The sequence below is a fragment of the Phaethon aethereus genome, assembly GCF_964289735.1.
Source record: "Phaethon aethereus genome assembly, chromosome: 1".
Classification (NCBI taxonomy): Eukaryota; Metazoa; Chordata; class Aves; order Phaethontiformes; family Phaethontidae; genus Phaethon; species Phaethon aethereus.
In genome coordinates, this window is record NC_138575.1 from 97436726 (window position 1) to 97455612 (window position 18887).

General features: G+C 43.9%; 1 protein-coding gene across 1 annotated transcript in view; it reads left to right on the plus strand.

The window, feature by feature from the left end:
- Positions 1-724: 724 nt before the first annotated feature.
- ALCAM (activated leukocyte cell adhesion molecule) overlaps positions 725-18887 on the plus strand; it is a gene marked incomplete at its 3' end in the record, with an annotated part of 118939 nt that continues 100776 nt past the window's right edge. The window contains exon 1 of the mRNA XM_081996428.1: positions 725-1084. Within this exon, the coding sequence (XP_081852554.1) occupies positions 982-1084 (103 nt within the window). The 5' untranslated portion in view covers positions 725-981. The remainder of the gene's footprint in view (positions 1085-18887) is intronic.

Below are 18887 nucleotides of genomic sequence, written 5' to 3' on the forward strand. Positions count from 1 at the left end.
GAATGCAATGTTTCTGGATTACATTACTTTGACAAGGACTCTTTTCGACCTTTCGGGCAGCCGACTTCCAGAAGTGCCGAGTGATCCCTCCTTTGCCCTTCAGCTCCTTTCTTCATGCAAGGAAGAGCGTCATGAGCTCCTTTGCCCTCCCTTTACCCAATCCTCTGCCACATTAGTTAAATCCGGTTAATCTGACCGTTTAGTTATCTTTGATTCTTTTTTGGACTAGGGAGAGGATAACACCATCGCGTTCCTAAACACACAACAGAACGGGCATTGTCGTTATTATTTACTACTACTACTATTATTATTATTACATTTTTGTAGCTTTTGGGTTGAAATACTGGCATCCAGCGTGCACCCTGAGCACAAAACCAGAAAAAGCAGCCCGTGCTCCGAGCAGCTGCGGAGGCGGGGTGGGTGGAGGGGGCCCAGCTTGCTCCTCACGCCCGCCAGCCCCGCCGCACAGGCCGATCCCGCGCTTTCAGGGCGCCGTCCGTCGCCCGGCGGACCCCGGGGCAGCGGCGTAACCCCCCGGCCCCGGGCCGCGCCCCCGCCGCCTCGGGCGGCTGCAGCCCGGCGGGGCGGTGGCCGGGGCTGCCCGCGGGGCTTCCCCCGCCCCGCTGCCGGGGCGGGGGCACGGGGGGGGCCGGGCCAGCACTGCCGCCGCCGCCCGGCTCCGCCTCTCCCGTCGCAGCAGCTCTCAGTCCTGGAGCGCCGCTCGGCTGCCAGAGGGAAGCCGCCACCTGCTCCGGTGCGAAGTGGCTCCTCGCTGCGCGCCGAGAGGGAGAGCAGCCGCCCCGCCGCCCGCACCCGGGAAGTTGCCGCTTCTCCCGCCGCCGGGGGGAAGCTGCTGCCGCCGCCTCCCGGCCTCGGAGGGGAAGAAGTCGCCTCCTCGCCCCGCTGCGAGAGGGAAGAGCCCCCCGCGGGCGCGCCGCCCCGCTCCGCCGCTGCCCCCCAGTCCCGCCGCGGGCAGGCGGGATGATGGAGCCCGCCGCCGCCGCCTGCGCCTCCTGCCGCCGCCGCCCGCTGCCGCCGCCGCTGCTGCTCTGCCTCCTGCTCGCCGCTCTCTGCCTGCCGCCAGGTGAGCGCCCGCCCGCGGGCAGCGGCAGCCGCCGCGCCGTCCCGGCCGCACCTAACTTGGCGGAGGGGAAGCCGGAGCCGCCGGTGGCCGTGCCCGCCCGCGGCTCGCTGTTGCCGGCGGGGCCACCCGCCCGCCAGCCCTTCACCGGAGCACCCCGACACCTACCGCGGGGTCTCCGCGCGGCCGGGGGCCGCTCCCGGCCGTTGGTGCCCTCCGCACCCCCTTTCGCCTGCGAGCGAAAGGAGCGGGCGCGGGGCTGGTCCCTTCCTGCCCCCGGGGACGGCGGCCGGAGGGGCGGGCAGATGCTGCCTCTCCTGAGGGAAAGGCAGGAGCTGCCCCAGCGCTGCGGGGGGCTGGGAGTCGGCGGTCTCGCCTTGCCCCGTGGGAAGCGGCGGCGGGGTCCCTCTGGGGCGCTGCCGCCGGGCAGCGGACGGGCAGGGGCGGCGGGCGCTGCCCCTGCGGGGTGAGAGAGTCGGGGCTCGGCGCGGCGGCCGTTTCGCATCCAGGCTGAAGCGGCGCGTCCCCGCAGCGAGCCGCCTGCAACTCCGGCGGCTCCGCCGCTGCCCCTCTCCCCGCCTTCACCCTGGCGCTGCCCGCGGGAGCGGCGGCTGCCTCCCGCTTCTGCGCTGCCGGGGGAGAGGCGAGGCGCTGGCCGGCGGCTGGAGGGTGCCCGGGGAGCGCCGTCGGCGCGGTGCCGCTCGGCAGCCCGCCCGGGGCGGGTGGGGAGCAGTCCCGCTGTCCGCCTCCCCGGGCGCGGGCAGCCGGCCGGGGCGCGGCGCCGGTCTCACGCGTGGTGGCAGCTCTGCATGGGATGAGGCTGCCCCGGCGGATCGGGTTCGCGTGGGTAACTTCTCTCACCCCTTCCCCTCCCCCCCGCGCTCTGTAAAAGCACTCGAGGCGTTAGGGAAGAGGGAAGGCGCAGGAAGTGCTAAATATCCTAATTGTTCTGGGAATATTTTGGCCATGAGGTGTTTTTCAGCTTTGTTTTGTAAATATTGAGTGTGAAAGTGAAGTCTGAGCGGAAAGCTGTGAAGCGAGGAGTTCTGCGGAGACCGTCTCATTATTCTTGTAGAAAGAGCGTCAGCCTGTGGTAACATTTTGTATTGCTTTAAGAAATGGCTTTGCCTTTACGTGCCAGCCTTTGCAGCAGCGAAGCGTTTGCAGAAGTGTCGGAGTTGGTGGTTTTTCATTTCTGGCCTCTGCCTTGTTCCTTCGTGCTCTCCAGTTAACCATTTGCGGGCAACATGTTCCCATCGAAACGGAAGATAAGAACAGGTCTTTTTCACTAGTGATATGTTTATGTTTATTTTGTACAAGCTCTAGTTGAGTAGAGAATGAGCTACAGCAATAAAGTAAGGCTGCCGAAGCTTTAATTTCAATTAGAATAGTAAAAAAGCTCCGAACAGAACCAAAAGCAGTATCGGAACCGTTAGCAGGATGTCAGGCTGTTCTGATAGGCTTTTGTTTTGGCAAATACAGTGTTTAATCACTGTAGGACATGAAAAAATATCAATCTTGGTGGTAGAGTTTACAAAGAATACTGGTTTCTGTGATGTAGAGAAAGTCTTCAGGAAAGAGTGTTCATTTTATGAAATCTTAAAAGCATGTGGAGCGTCCAGAGAGATAAGCACCTCAGCTTCGAAGAAGCAAGACTTCTCCCCTGTGGAGAGATTTATCCCAGTAAATACGAAATGATGTTGCTGATTATGCGACTGTCTGCGTTTTCCCATTGAAGGAAGCGTGAAACCTTAAAATATTTTCTGTCCAGGGTTGTGTTGATGGAGGTGTATAAAAAGATGTGACTTGACCAGCTGTTGGAGGTAAAACCATTCATCTAGTTCTTTCTGCTCTTCATTTCTTCCTTGCCCCCTCAAGGAGAAGCTCAGGCTAACTGTGTGAGCAAATACCTGTGGGGAGAAACCAGCCCCACCTCGGCTTAGAAACTCCCCCTATAGTACTGAAAATGCCTGGAAAGCCTGATAAAAGAGTTAAGCCTCTGGCTCTCTGTTTATTCTGAGGAGTATAAAAGATACTTACATATAAAAATATCAATAAAAGGGTCTTGATGTTACTGTATACTTCACATTTCTTTCTCCTTGATACCTCGGCTATTTTAGATGATAACTAATTTGCTATCATCTATAACAAATTCTGGATATATTGCTCTATCATGGTGGTTGGCTTCTGGGGGTTCCATTTCAGGTTTGCATATAGAAAGCAAGAGATAAGGTATTAAAAGCATGTTACAAGCTGATGTGCATCAGGTATAGATCTCTCCAGCAATGTTCAAGCTGACTGGTGATCCCTATGAGAAATTTTGAGTTCACTTTCTTCACAGAATAAACTGCCTAGGAAGATACCCATTAAAAAAAAAAAAAAGGTGTTCTAAGTCTGCGTTTAGTACTAGGAGACTAACTCTAGGTCAGACTTAATGAGAATACCAATTAAAATCCCGTGCTCTTCTAGAGGAAAGGACTGTATGTGAAAAGAAAATCAGCTCTTAATCAGGAGCGAATCATGACCTTTGTGAAGCTTCCCCCTCCCCCTTGATTTTTGGTGAATTATAACTAAGAAGCTCAGAGTCTCTAATACTGTTTTATTACTAAATACTTGTTACATATTGCTGTATTGCATCAGGGTATGAGACTGTAATGTGCAGTCTTCTCATTCATGTGGCACTTAACTGTGTTCTCACTCCTATGTTTTTTTTTTTTTTCCTTGGTGCATCTGGTGTGACATTGATCTAAGGAAACTGATTTTCTGTATTAAGATCTGAAGTTCATAGCGGTTTTCTGAGACTGAAGTGAGGAAACATCTGCACCGTGTATATGTGTTTCAATATGCTATGTGTCTGTGGTCTAATACAGAGGTAGCAAAGTGAGCTCAATTTTAAGTGAGCTCTAAGTTGTTAAATCGTTTGCTTTGGGAAGTGTGTGATATGTTTAAAAATTAACTTTTTTTCTTTTGGTGTGCATGTGCTAGAAGAGTCTCTCAACATAAATTATTTTTCTTCTTATGCTCTCCCTTCCTCTGTTGGGTTTCTAGCACTTCTCATAAGGCAGAGGGCAACAACAGAAATCATCCAGGTCGGTAAATCTCTGAAATTTCAGCCCATTGATTTTTACTGGAGAAAATATAGGTTGTTATGTTCATGAAATAAATATCTCTGTCCTAAGTCATATTTAATTCTGAGATATCTTATTTCCACTTTCCAATCCGTGTAAAAGTAATACTCTTCCTTACAGTATCCTGCATTCTCCTTCCTGAAAGTAACCTAGGTTGCTAATGCATAATCCCAGGGTAAATGGTTTCAGCTGTCTTTGTGGTAGAAGTTAAGCTATTTGTTGGCTTATTTCCAGCAGAAAGTTTTGGGGAACAGAATCTCTAAATATTTATGGGAGATGACACATGAAGGGGAAAATAAAGAAAATACCATTGTGTTTTACATAATGCAAATTACATCTGCGTGATCAGGATAAATTTATCCTCTCTATTTTCGTAGAAATATCCTACTCCTGTAGGGTGGCTTATAGCCTTAAACTGTAAAGTGCTCCTTGCAGATTGCCATAATGTCATATCCAATTACGTATGTTGCAGAAGGACCTCATACAAAAACAAGCATTACTGTAGTGGCAATAGCTTTAACGTGTTGGCCAGTCATACCACATCACCGTGGGCTTTTCTTAGGTTCCTCCCACAGGGACTTTCTGGAGATTATTTTGTGTCAAGGTGGTTTTGGACATGGCCAAGTGAAACAAAAGCAGATTGCAGAATAGGAAGCCAGATACGCCGGAGCCAGGCCTACCTGTATATACTTTGAGCCTATGAACACATTCCGTCTCCCAACTGTGAAGTTTATAGGAGCTATAATTTGCAACCAGATCTCCTAACACTAGATGATCAATATTCAGTTTCCTCTTTTTGTGACCTGCACTACGTGACCCTAAGCGTGATGGTCACCTATAAACTGGCTCAAGGTCTGTATTGCAGTGCTTATTCCACTGCTCTTTCACACATGAGAGGTTTGGGGGTTTTTTCATACTACCATGCTGACTGTGGAAACTGTTGGGGTTTTTTTTCCCTCATTATTAATAGCATGTTTTTTTAGTATGGTCTTGTTCAGTTCTGCAAACTCTTGCTACATGGCTGGACGTTAGGTACTGGTTTTTGAGAGATACTACCATATCTAAAACCCATAATCTTTGGTATCTGTTCTGTGCTCTTCAAGGTTACTCCAAGTTGGCTAGTAATAGCTTCTACCTCCGTTAATACGATAATTTTTTATTAGAAAATGCATGTAAACTGCAAGGCTGTGCTTGTAAGAGAATTGAGGACCTGCTGCAACATGCTGATTTCTCTTGAGTTCCTCTGCTTTCAAGAAAAATAGTCACGCTTCCATGCACCAATGCTCAAATAAGAGAATCTTCAAGAACTGTAAATGCTGTAGGGTGATAATTAGAATTGACTTGAGCAGAACATGATTTTTCCAGGAAAAACTGAACATTAACAACTCCCCTTGTTTTGAAATTGTTGAGCATTATCTTCCCTGAAGACAAGGCTTTGACCTACATGTTCTTTATCTTGGTATCTTTTCTTTACTAAGAACAGGATGAATATTAAAGGAGGCTGTACATTCCTGTCTTTAATACGCTTGAAAATTAATCTCCTTTTAAAGAGGACCTTGCAGTGCAACTAGTATGCTGACAGTCCACTACTGGCAGCGATCGGGTCAGATTTCTGCCTTTTCTTCTTTTCTGGCTTTGTTTTGTTTTTCTTCTTCCCCGACATGTTTTACTGAAGGTGGCTTGAATTGCAGTCAGTCCTACACCAGTGGATGTTTAATCTTCTGCTCCAAAGTGGCAGCTCTTTTGAGGAATATCTGCCTAGTTTAAGGTTAAATTGCTTTTCTTATGCATATAGGTCTCCAGAAAGGCAAATAAATGTTTACTTATTAAAACAACTGCTGCTTCTACTGAGCTGGTATTTTTTCTTGTTGATAAGAAATATGCCCCTTTTGAGAGGTAAAAAAAGGGAAAAAGCGATAGTGGAGAGAGAGCTTGCTCGCACATGCAGCTTTAGGGTATGATTTTTTGAGGTTATCAGGGGTTAGAACAGTTCTGTAACGTTTTGTTAGAAAGCGTTTGAAGTGCTTTCAATAGCAATGGAAAGACTAAGCTGTTCCCTTGATAACAAGCAAAAAGTGCATTCGGCAATTTAATGAGTGTTTCAGCAGTCTATATATCTGTATCATCTGTTTTCAATTAGGTTGTACTCTGTATAGTTAACCCTTTATTGCGAAGAAAAACTTCAAATACTGGAACAGCATTCATGCATTGCATTTTGTGCTGTGGTAGTCCCATCTGTAGAACCTCCTGGCATCCTTAAAGATGGGTATTGGTCACAGCAGTTTTGCTCCTGAGGAAAAGTGCTCAGACGTCAGTCAAATGTTAAACATCTTGGGTTTCATGGGCTGCAGAAGTCCCTGGGGCTGGAGCACTGGTAGGTTGGTGACGTTTCATGACATGTCAGAAGCACTGCGTGGTGGTTGCCCCGGTTCCCTCGGCTAGCTCGCTCATACAGTGTACCTGATGGTTGTCCCCCAGCTGACCGTGCAGGAAAGTTTTGGGTTTTTTTACAGAACATTGATTGTGACCATAGTTGGCATCTTTTAAACTTGAAGAGATACTGGCAGCTAATTCAATAGAGGGAGCTGTGCTACCTTCCTGTTAGAAGCAGCACATCTCTGCTTTTCCCAGACCTCTGGCTTCAGCTTGGAAGTTACGTTAAAAGTCTTTGCTGCTTGGCAGTGTTCTGTGGTGCCAGGCTTTGTTTTTGAAAGCATCTCACTTTCATCACAGGCTTCCTCTTGCATGAAGGAGAAAGAAGGACAAATCCGAATTGCGTAATAGGCAAACCCAAAAAGATGACTCAATTAGAGATGCTTCTCTTTTGCAGCAAGTCATTCTGTGTGTTTTAAATGGATATGTTACAGAATCACTATTTTAAATGACCTTTCCTTGTCTGGGGGGAGCTTCACGAGCAAACTCAAAGAATTAAAATCAAAAGCAAAAGCAGGGTGCTTTCCAGGGATGAAATGGGCCAAGAGTGGTGTTGCATGAAATAGGGTACGAACAGCATAAGGGAATGGTTGCACTAGACAGACTGTTACAGCAAGAGAAATGTAGAACACTTCCAATAACATGTATTAAGTAGGACCTTTATTTAACGGAAATGATTCTTTCGGTAAGTTCATCTAATATCATAAAAACTGGAATATATATGCTGTTCTGTAAAAACAGAACCTGGATTCTGGGCAATTCTAAAAGCCAGTTTAGGTATATGCTGGTGTGCTTTTAACCCATTCTGTGTCTCTAATACAGGAATAGGTAATACAGAAAGCTGAAAACTGTTCTGCAAGCCTAGGACTTTATATTTTTCTTGAATGATTTACTTTTAAAAATATTAATTTAAAAAATATTATTTCTCATCAGGCTATTTTGAAACTAATTATGAAGCCCCATTAAGGACCAGCCTCTTCTAAATAAAAAATTTTAAAAAATCCTTTAAATCAGGTTGCCTTCAAGTAAACTTGTAATGAACTCAGCATTATTCTTCAATTGAACAAATCCTGCACAAGTACTATTTATCATTTGACTTGCTGCAGAAGTTGCATTTTCTTTTTCCTTTTTTCCCCCAGTTTAACTGGAGAAAATAACTGTAGATATTGGATAACAAAATAGATGTAGCTAGATATTTAGATGCATTATACAGATAGAGTTAAATGTGGCATTTGATATCCCTGACTGATATATTTCAAGTTTGGTTTTTTAATGTGAGTTTTTGGTGGGTTTTTGTTTGGTGGATTGTTGGGGGGGGGGGTGTTTGTTGTTTTGTTGTTTTTTTTTTTTTTTAAGAAAGTGGAACAACTTATTTTTCAAGAACTCATTGTTAAGTGAGTTTATTATGCTGGCCAGGAAGAATTGCTAAGTCTTGTATTTTAGAAAGACAAGAGAGGGTTAATGCAGTTTATCTGTAGGGTGGAATCGTACATGTTCATGCAAGGCTCTGTAACTGAGTAGTTTACAGAGTATACCTGAGTTGAACAGGGCTTAAAAATGCACAGTTGAATGCAAGTGTAAGGTTTTAATGTTATTTGTCAGATGCAGTTCTTTAATTGCAATTTCTGAACTATTTTGCAGTTGGTTATCTAGAGTACTAGCCTACTTATTACTCCATTTTGGCATGGAATTTTGATTCATGAAATGTAGAAATCAGCATGCACAGATGCTAATCGCTTAGCAAAGTGATTTCTGTGACTCATCCAGAATCATGTTTGTTTGTTGGCTTCATCTAGTTGCTTTGGAGAGCAGAGATGGAGTTAATGGCCTTTACCTACAAAGCCATACACAGAACAGAAAAAGAAGGACGAAGAATGGAATGTTTAGGCAGGATTTGGGGAACTTCAGTGTAGCCGTGTAACTTCAGAAGAAGGAAGGATTCTGAATCGATCCCTTCATTCTTGATACTCCACATCAAGTTGTATAATAAGTGCTTGCATATAGAGAAGATGATAGGGGAAGTATTATCTTAAGAGTCACTCACTGACACAGCATTATAGGATTTGCTTTCTCAAATTGGAGAAGTTGAAGGTTTCTGACACCACCAACAAAGCTGTGTGCTGACAACTGGTGACGTAAATCATTTGCATCTTACACTTGACAGCTTGAAAGGTTAGCAAGGGGATAATTTTTCCAACTTTAATGCGTGACTGGGATTTTGGTCAAGTTTGTTTAACATTACTCCTCAGTTCTCGGATTACTGCACAATTTACTGCTAATCTTGAACCCTACCTACAGTCAGAAGCAATAAGAAAATCAGTATTATGAATGTCCCACCAGCTTCCAGTTTATGTGAGTGAATTAAGTTTCTTACTATAGAGTTTCTGCACAGACAAGAGCTCTTGGTAATGCAGCATTTGCTGTGCAGACAGTTCTATGGTTTGAAAGAGTCACCAATATAAGCAAATAATGACAGTGACTTCACATTGCATAAATTTATATTTTGCAACTTGTTGCCAATATAAGTGCAGGTTTCTTTTGTTAAATATTTAAAACTTTCAGAAAATGTTTTGCTCAAGTGGTTTAGTTCTTGATGTGGCTTCTGTAACAGGGCTTTGCCTTTTGGGTGGGTAACTGTTCCACGCTTTAGTTTGACCTTGCTCATCACAATACTGTTGAATGATGCAACAGGTTCTGTCTTAGCTTTGAAGTTTAAGTCCTTAGTATAACCTTTACCCTAAAGGTTTAACCCCAGTTAATGTGCGGTGCCCCACAGCAGCAAATTCTTAAGTGCCTACGTGAATCTCTGATGTCAGCGTGGGGCTTCTGAAAGTTCACCTGCAGGTTTGGTAAGGGTCAGGTTCTGGTATTTCATCCAGACTCAGCTGTGTCTGCAGGTCACTTCTTGTCGTTGCTTATAAGAACCCTGCAGTGTTAAATCCAAAACATCTGCTCAGCTTCGGGAGATGGCATGGGGAAGAGTCTAAAGCTTTTGAGGGAGTGGAAAATAAACGGCATGTTGCAAAGGTAATAACCATGGATGTAGGAGAAGCAGGTTAACTATTTTTTAGTTTAGATTCACAGAATCTATTTGGCATCTTCTATGCATCTTAACATAGTGTATGCCTGCTTTGTTAGAAAGAAAGCTCTTTTCCTTATCTCAAAAGAGCTGTAAGCTCTTGATGTCTGCAGACACAAGGAAGGTGCTATAGGACCAGGGAGGGCAAACTTTCTGGCCTATGTGTCAGAATGTTGGTATCATGTCTGCCTGCAAGCCAAGGGGATAGAAGCAGGGGGAATGAGAGTTGTGCTTTTCCAGAGCTCTTGTCGTGGGAGTGGGGCTGTAGGTGGGTGTTGGGGCATGCAGGCAGCGTTAGGCTCTGCAGAGCCTGCTGGCTGTCATCGTCCCGCAGACGGGGACTTGGAGCACCACTGCAGCCACCATGGCAGCACGGCTTGGCGAGGGCAGCGTTGGAGTTACTCTCGGACAGCATGCAGCTCAAGAGCCAGAGGTCAGAAACTCTCTGTAATGGTGGTCACCTATAGCGTCCGTGGTGGTCTCTTCCTTTCTGCTGCATAAGAGGGGAAGTCTATATTCCTCCCAAGCTTGAAAATTCCTTCCTTTTGCTGGGGCATGCTTACCCTCTGAATTGCTTCAGAGAGGTATCTGCTTACTTTAGGGGGCGTCAATTTTTTTTCTTCGTCTCTGAATGGTGTGCGAAGCAGCACTGTATGAATTACTTTTAATCATTATGTCCACCGGCGAGTACAGCAGTGATAAGGAAAGATGGGCTTCAGTGTACTCGGTATGCTTGCGACCTTTGGTGCTCTTTCCATTGCATCAGCGGCACAGGGCACAGGGGAATGAATAACGCAGTGTATTTCTTGAATGAATGCTGAATGGATGAGTGTGAGCTGCCAGAAGCTTTATCCAGAAGGCAGTGGGGTGTTGTGAGGAGTGGTATCTGCACGCTGGGTAGGAAAGGCAAGTGAATCGCTTTTAGCTGGAACTCACAGTCCAGTTTTATTAGATGTGTGAGTAGTTTGGAAGACTGAAATGGATAGTTCATACCCAAAACATGTTAATTTTTCTGGATGGAAGTAGTGCATTTAAACTGTTTCTTGAAACTAACTATTATTACAGTTTTATATACGGTTACTCCTGAGGGCCACATACAAGCTTCACATTTGGAAAGTGTTTTGCCCAAGCATATATAAAAAAACCCTTGCCCTCTCAGTGTGATGGGGTGCCTTGTCTTTGGTGTGGACTCTAATTCACAAAACCTTATAAATTGCTTGCTTTTTCTTGCTTTTCTACTGAGATGTCGTCATCTGTAAACAGCAATGATTGTTCTGAGAAGCTTTTCATGCAAGTGTGAAAGAGCAGAGCGCTGAGTGTGCCGAGGACCATGACTCCTCGTGAGGAGACTTTCTTCATGTGATAAATATTTATTACTTTTTTGGGCATACTGTACAACACGGACTTTTTTCATAACTGCAGAAGGAGGTTGGTGGCTCGTAGTCTGCAGGTTCTGTGACAGAGCATGGTAAACACTGCATAAATCTTGCAAGACTCTGTTAATTAAAAATTGTAATAGAAGCTTTAAGGGGAATATTGCAATGAAAAACTTTATTTTCTTGCTAAAGCTTTTTGTAAAGTCTGGATGGTTTTTCTTTTGTTTGTGTTTTGGTATTTTGTTGTTTGTGGGTTTGGTGTGTTTGGTTTGGTTTGGTTTTTGTTCTTCAAAGATGGACTATTACTCTACCTTTAGGAAAGGAAAGAAAAAGGTACTAGGAAAACAAAAGCTTTATCCAGGCTTGCATTAATTCCAGGCATGAGGTTAAGACCTAAATCTCCCATCTACTAATTGCTTTGCTCAGCAATTTCTCAGCATCTTCTACAATGGTAATTTTAAAGGAAAAAACCCACAAAACTTCTTTGATTCCCTCTTCGCAGGGAAGATGGAGGACCCAATGTGGGTTGAAGGTTTGTTGGTTGGTGTGTTCAGGTTTTTTAGTGTAATTTAATGAAGGAGGAAAGTGATCCATGGACTCTGGAGTAAGTGGTACTGTATGCCAGACCCTTCAAACAGTAACGTTTGTAGGCAGAAGGAAACTGTTGTGAATTGGGACTGATAGTGGCTTGGGAGAGGTCACTTTTCAAGCGGGTTGTTTTGTCAAGCGCCTTGGACATGACAGCACTCCCGAGCTGTTAAGGCAGGAGGGAAGTACCTCAGTATGCATTTCACGTAAGAGGATTTAAGTGATCTAACTTAAACTCTTGTACTCCAGTGGTGGAAAGATGATTGAATTTTATGTTTCCTGCGACATTTTCTTGAGCTAAACTTCAAACATAGTAAGCACTTTGTGGTCTTTGGCTGCTCCGTAACGCTTTAGTTGCAACTGCAAGGCTAGAAGATTTTATGTGAGCTGCTTCTGCAGCAGATGCACATCCTTGGCAATTGCTATTGCCAGCATGCTGCTTGCGAGTCTGTGGTGCTTAGCCTTGTACAAATTATATTTGCAGGGGCACCAGATGAATTTATGTTAAAGAGCTCTCCCTGTGTCAGGGGTAGCCAAACTTTGCCCTGCGAGCCTCAGAGGGTGGGAGCTGCCATGTGATCTGAACCTGAACAGCACATAGCCAGGTCAGACAGCCCAGGGAGGTCCAACTCCTGCCAGGTCTTGGAGCAGGAGCGGTGATTCCTCAGTATTTCTTCCCTCTGCTATAGGAAGGGCCTAGACTGAGTGTTTAGTGACTCTCCGGGCAGGCTGGCAGTGTCGGCTGCAGCTGAGGAGCATCAGTGGCTGCTGATTTCGCCCTGGGACTGAGCCCTCCTGTGAGCTTTAACCGTGCTTTCTAGATGCTGTATTTTGTATATCACCAGGTGTGATCTCTTCTGCTGATGACACACGTGAGTGGGGGTTTAAAATTGCGTGAAGGGAGTTGCCATGCAGATGCACACTGAAAGTGCTGTTGCTTTTCTGCCGTTTTATTGGGTGGGGAATCTGAACTCGTCTCTCCAAGATCATAGTAAAGGCAAAAAGATGCAAAAATTGAATACTGAAATTCTTGCCGACTGTTGTTTTTTTTTTTTTTTAATTATTATTCTTTTAGCATCAGATGTTTAAGGAAAAAAGTGCAAGATCTGTGGATTTGGAAAACAAAATAACATAATAGAGGCTTTTTTGATTTATAAACTGCACTTGGATGTCAGAAGATATTTGGGAACATTTCAGGCTGAGAAATAGAAAATATTTTTTGCTAGCGTATTGTTTGTTAAATTTCCCTCTGCCACTGACTAGTATTATGTCTCTGATCTGTAGCTTTCAGAGAGAGAAGGCTTTAGAGGTGAGAACAATTAGGGAAAGCTGAAGTATTTAGAATTGCAAGAGCAGCACTTTGAATCTTTGACAGGGTGTGTTAATGTGAAAGGAAGATGGATTGGTTTTATACTTAAAAGTTCAGTTTTCTCCCACTGCTCTGTAGGCAAATGTTTTTGACTGCAGCACACACAAACTAGCTGAAAGTTTGCTGTCAGTAACTGATGATCTGGCCAAAGGCATGGATCGGCATCTCTGTAGGGAGTGGCATACACCAAAAAAAAAGAAAATAGCTTACTTCCAGTGTGTTAAACCAGGTGTACCCATAAGGCCTGTGAAAAGAAATATTATGGCAAAACTATGGAAAGGGGTCTTCAACAGACACCAGGAGGGATGAAATGTCATTTGGGAAGGCCTGTAGAAGGATGCTGCCTGGGCAGGAGGGGTAGCCATTTTGATGGCCAGAACAGGCGTAGATGGCATGTTTCTGTGCGAGACTTGCACATCTTGTGCATGTCAGTTTTTCGAGAACAGTCAGCTGAACCTGAGAGGAACGCAGCTTTTGGATCTGGCTCGTCACATCCACTGCCGCCGAAGAGGCGGTGGGAAATGGTGTTTGCGGGTAGAGAGCAGGTGGGTGGCGGCAGGAGGAGGGAAGCCGAGGGCCCCAGCCATGGCTGTGCAGAGCCAGTGTGTGCTGCCTCTTTCCCTTGTCTGGCCAGCAGGCTGGTGGAGGCAGAAATCTGGGAGGAGGAGGTAAGTCACCTGCACAGAAAGGGCAGCTAGGTTTTTGCTTGCAAGTGAAACGAGTTGTGGAGGGAGAACAGAAAGCTTTCTGTAGGAGCCTTCTGGAAAATGGCGGGGTTAAGGAGGATCCATGGTAAGAATATTTTGAAGGAGAGGAGCAGGTAGAAGAGACATCAGAGAGCAGAGGAACCCTAAATTTCAAGATAAGTAGTGCCTGCTTTTCCCTGTCTGTATCACCACATGCCCTCCTGCGTTTGGCAGTACTCTGCCTCCTCCCTTTCCTTTCACCGCCTGTAATTAGCCAGCCATCCCCCTTGGTCGAACCTATACTGCCATGCCACTATGCTCTGATCTTTATGTTCCCCTCTTGTCAGCCATACAATTCAGTATTTTTTCCTGCCTTGGGAAGACACCTGTTTCCCCACAGGGATTTCTCAAAGCTCAGGTGCTCCTTCCCTTGGCTTACATGGCCTGTGCTGGTAGGGTGGCCGCCTGGACTAACGCACCCTTTCGGGACTAACCTCCCCTTTCTGTTCTTGGGTCAGTACAGATAACCTGAAAAGCTGTTCATGCCAACAGCTAAACTTTTTTTTTTTTTTTGCGAGGTGGGGGCAACCTGAATATTTTCTTCTAGTCCTTGTAAGAGGCTTGGTGTATGAGGTAGTGTGTCAGGGAAAGGATGTCATACGCTGCGCGTAATCACTGTGTGAGCAAAGTGTCTGGCTCCTGTCGTGTTGAGCCGTCAGACTTTCTCTGGAGTAACGCATGCCTTACACTCTGGTCATTCAAAGACGGTCAAGAAACTCACATCTCTGGAATGAAGTAGCCCATATTCTTACAATGCGGTTTTACTCATTCTGAAGAAATGTAACATCAATTATTTAATATGAACACTGTAATAAATATAGCTGTATGACACACTGCTGCTGAAATTCCAACTGTCAACCATCTTTCTAGTCTGATCCTTTTCATGCTGCATCTGACTGAGGTGGGGAGCATCAGACTGGTAGTTGACAGACACTGTAAACCTACAACAGCAATTGTGCCAAGCCACAAAATCCAGAAATTAAACTAACGCAATAGTTTTGGGCCATGATCCAGCATGTGTTTGAACACCCAGCATTGAAATTACTCAAGTATTTAAATATATTTGCAAGGACCTAATTTTTAGGCTAGAGGCAACGGGGAGCCTGCAGAGGGGGCTCAGGAGGACACGGTAAGCTGTATGTGATGACATAGAGGCTGTGAGGATGCTGACTGCTGTCTGTGAGTTGTAGCAGGTTTCTGTTCCTTGCACAGGATGTCTGACTAGCACAACTTGCAGAGGAATGATTTAGGCAGGGGGTTGCTCTGGTTCAGTCTTCCTGAGTATGATGCAAGTTCACCTCTTCGGCTGACTTCTTAAGCCTCCGTTTTTAAATTGCACACATAGGGGTTTTCCATATATAAAATATGAGAAAGGATATTTTTTTTTGGTCTGTCAGCAAGGAATATGCAGCTTACTAAGATTTCTTGAGTATAATTTTAAATGGAGAAAATGCTTCTATATAAACTGAGATTATCTCATCACAATATTTTTATGATTGTTAATTAAAATGTGAGGAAATCCTTTAGAGCAGATTTGCATTTTTGAGACTTTTATGAGACTTAACATGAGAGATCTATTTTTATAGTTATGCTTTCTTATTAGTTTTGAGATTAGGATATGTTTAAATGCATAGCTATCAAATCCTGTGATGATTACTTGTTTGTTTTGCAGTGTAGACTAATTCAGTTATGGTCCTATTCATGTGTTGTTTGTATCCCACTTTTCAATGAGATATTGTAGTGCTTTATTATTATTGCTGTCTAAAGTAAACTCCCAGAATAGTTTTAATTTGAGCTAATTTTTTCAATACTAACTCTCAGTGAAGCATATTTTGTTAGATTCTTGTGAATAATGACCATTTAGGTTGTTCCAGCTCCTGGAAATCCGTTTTCATCAGACGGGAAGAGTGCAAAATGTAAGTGAAGGAAAGATCACCATGAGCAGCTACAAGAGACTTAATTAAAAAAATGTCTTGACATAAGTGGAAGTCTGTAAAATCTTGCCTCACAGTGCATAAAATTGTGATAGGAAGCAAGACCTGTAGAAGGCTTACTGGGAGAAAGTGGGAGTTACTAAACACCAGTGTGTGCCCTGTTCTCTTTGCAGTGGACAGGCCTGTCGGTGGAAGATTGATTTTTTTTTTTTTTTTAATTTATTTTTTTATTTTTCTGTCAAGCATGGTGCTTTCTGCTTGAACTTGTGCTCAGGCTAAAGAAAGAGTTGGAATGAAGATCTGAACAGGGTTAAACAAAATTTTTTTTTTGCCTTGCTCTAACTATGCCTATAATAGCATGACAACATGAATCTTTTAATTGCAGGCTCATCTGTTGTCTCAAAAAATACCTCAGAGGAAGTCAGAGTCCATCAGAAGTGAATGTGATGAGGATTCAAAGACTGTTTCTTTCACCTGTTTGTGTGAATGACCATGTGGAGAGCCTTGTGCTCTAGGCCAGCAGGAGACTATGTAAAGGAGAGAAGGATGCTCTTCTTTTTCTCCCTGTGGGTCATTAAACACAAGCTTTGGTTTTTTTTTGTTTGGGTTTTTTTTGTGAGGATCTAGAGAGGGAAGCACATCAGATAAAGTATCAAGTAGAATAATCAGGGCTAATTATTTTACACACTTTAAAGGGAGTATTTTATTAGAGGGTCACGTTGCTCAAGAATATAACGTATGCTTCTATACTAGTCCAGGTGCTAGCCTGGGTGCACTTACGTGACCAGACTGCACTGTCAAAACCAACGCAAGAGAGAGGAGTAAGGAGGGAGAATTGTTATGCTGGCAGGAATATACATGCTGATGTGAGCTGTGTTTATATTAGCAGACTATTCTGATACAGCTAATTAATCAGAATTTGTCTACCAAACTATGTCTCAGAGGTTATAGTCCTTTTGCAGGTGTTTGAAGGAGAAAAGAGAGAACGGGTGGAGTCTGACTGTTGCTAATGTGTAACGGAGGAAATGTGTTAAAGGAGTTGTGGCTTTTATTTTTCTATAAGCACGTGGAGAAAAATGAGAACAGATGTTGAAATGAGAAGGGAAGGCAGAACACTTTTAAGAGATAAAGTGGAAGAAATAAAGGCTGGAGTGTTTTTTGTGTGTCTTCTGAGAGGAACTCATTGAAATGTGGTGGGGAGGTAGACATCATCTGTATCTTCAGAACTGTGGAAGTAGGATGCCCATTTCGTTTTGTTCCTGATGGAACTCTGGGTGCTCTCTCCGGTGGCAGTGCCAGGAGAAACACCGGATCAGGAGATTTGCCAGATTTCTGTGACACAGTTCTGCTTGGGACACTTGTGGGACCGTGACTAATGATTGTTCCTGACTTTTAGATTCCCTCCCAGAAAAGTAGTTCCTTTTATTTTCATTCTTGCACTGGGGAAAAGCTTATTGACAGTTTTGCTTCCAACAGTCAAAAGAAGATTATAGCCTTCTTGAAGGGACTTTCCCATCTCCTGTAGAGCCTTTGCATGCAAAATCATTTTGGTCATGTACTTGTTTGTACGGATTTGTGACTTCTGAAGTCATGTTTTATCTTAGACCAAGTAACTCACTCTGGAATTTCTCCCTCATACCTAATCCTTCAGAGGCTGCTGGTGTAAGCTTGGTTTTGTACGCTCCATATGGAAAGTGCTCACTTAGTTGGAAAGGTGTGTGTGGGGATGTGTCTTGCAAATTTTGGGGAAAGAAAGAGGGGTAGTATAGCTTTTTTCCTCTTCAATTTCTGTTTAACAAAAATAGTCTTATGCACTAAGACTTGTTTTTTCTATCTACCTGATATTAAAACTAGGTAAGAGTAACTTCTGATAACCTTGCATCTCATTTTGTCTTGGGTCATTTACCCAGTAATAACACCAAATACACTGAACTACTCATTACAATTTTTTGTGGCGATTTTAATTCAGTCTTCATAAAGGGAAAGTAGGCAATGAAATAGATGAACTGTTAGATAAAATATCAATATTTCACATATATACTTTCGTATCAGTGCAACTGGATGCATACTGAAAGTGAGAATCAATTATATAGCTGCTGCTTATCAGAAGTCAGCAAATGGTAAATGCAGTTTCATTTTTATAATCAATTACCTAGCCCTGGAACTTGTTAGCAAAGGTTAGAAGCTGTAATAATTTTCAGTAAATGCCTACACATTATCTCGGTGTATTTCTACACACTGCATTTTAGGGAGATGAGGGAGAAATGTTTAGCTTCCCTGAAGTCTTTTAAACTGGCTTGTGAAAGATGAGGATCAAGCCCTTCAATTTCTAAGCACAATTTGCATTCATCCCATGACAATGATGATAGCGTATACTTTCTCATCAGTCAAACAATTTTTTTTTTTTTTGCTTGTAAGCATAGATTACTTTCAGCTTTGTGAGTTTAAATGAAATTTGTGTCCCTGTGTGGTTAGCTTATCCACATCATCGGTCAGAATTTACAGATAAGGGGCATAGTAATAAAGGATGACTTTTTTTTTTGTTTTGTTATTTCTATTTTCCTCTGCATTCTCAACAAGGATCCAAAATTCTTTGAGTGCAGAAGTTATTTGTTGCTGGTGACAGGCTGTGAATGCATTGCCAGAAAATTATCAGTCTTCCAGTCCTACTAGCCCATTCAGGACAGCGTTTGCTGTTCATATGCAAGCTTTCATGTTCCTGTTCTTGAAGTACCTTCTTACCAACCACTCCTTTATTTTTGTTCAAATGTTCTAGCATCGTTGTTTGCTTATTGACTCTCTTCTATGATAGTATTTCTGGCGACTTCTTCAGGCTTTGTTTCTGTTGCTTTTCTGCTGGATGGCAGCATATCCTGTCAGAGTTGCACCCCCCCACATCACTCACTGCTTTCACTGAAGTATTTTTAAATAAAGAACTTGTGTGCAAAGCAATCCTCAGTTCTATAAAGTTCCTAATATCTGAAACTACTATCTGAAACTGCAGCTATCAGAAATGGTTGGATCAAGTTGCTCTGTCAGCTAGACCACAAAGGCAGGCATTATTTACCAGTAGGACATTTAATTTATTGATGAGTTATTTTTCCTAGGGTAAAATTAATTTTTGGTGAAATTGGTGGTCTCATACCTCTAATT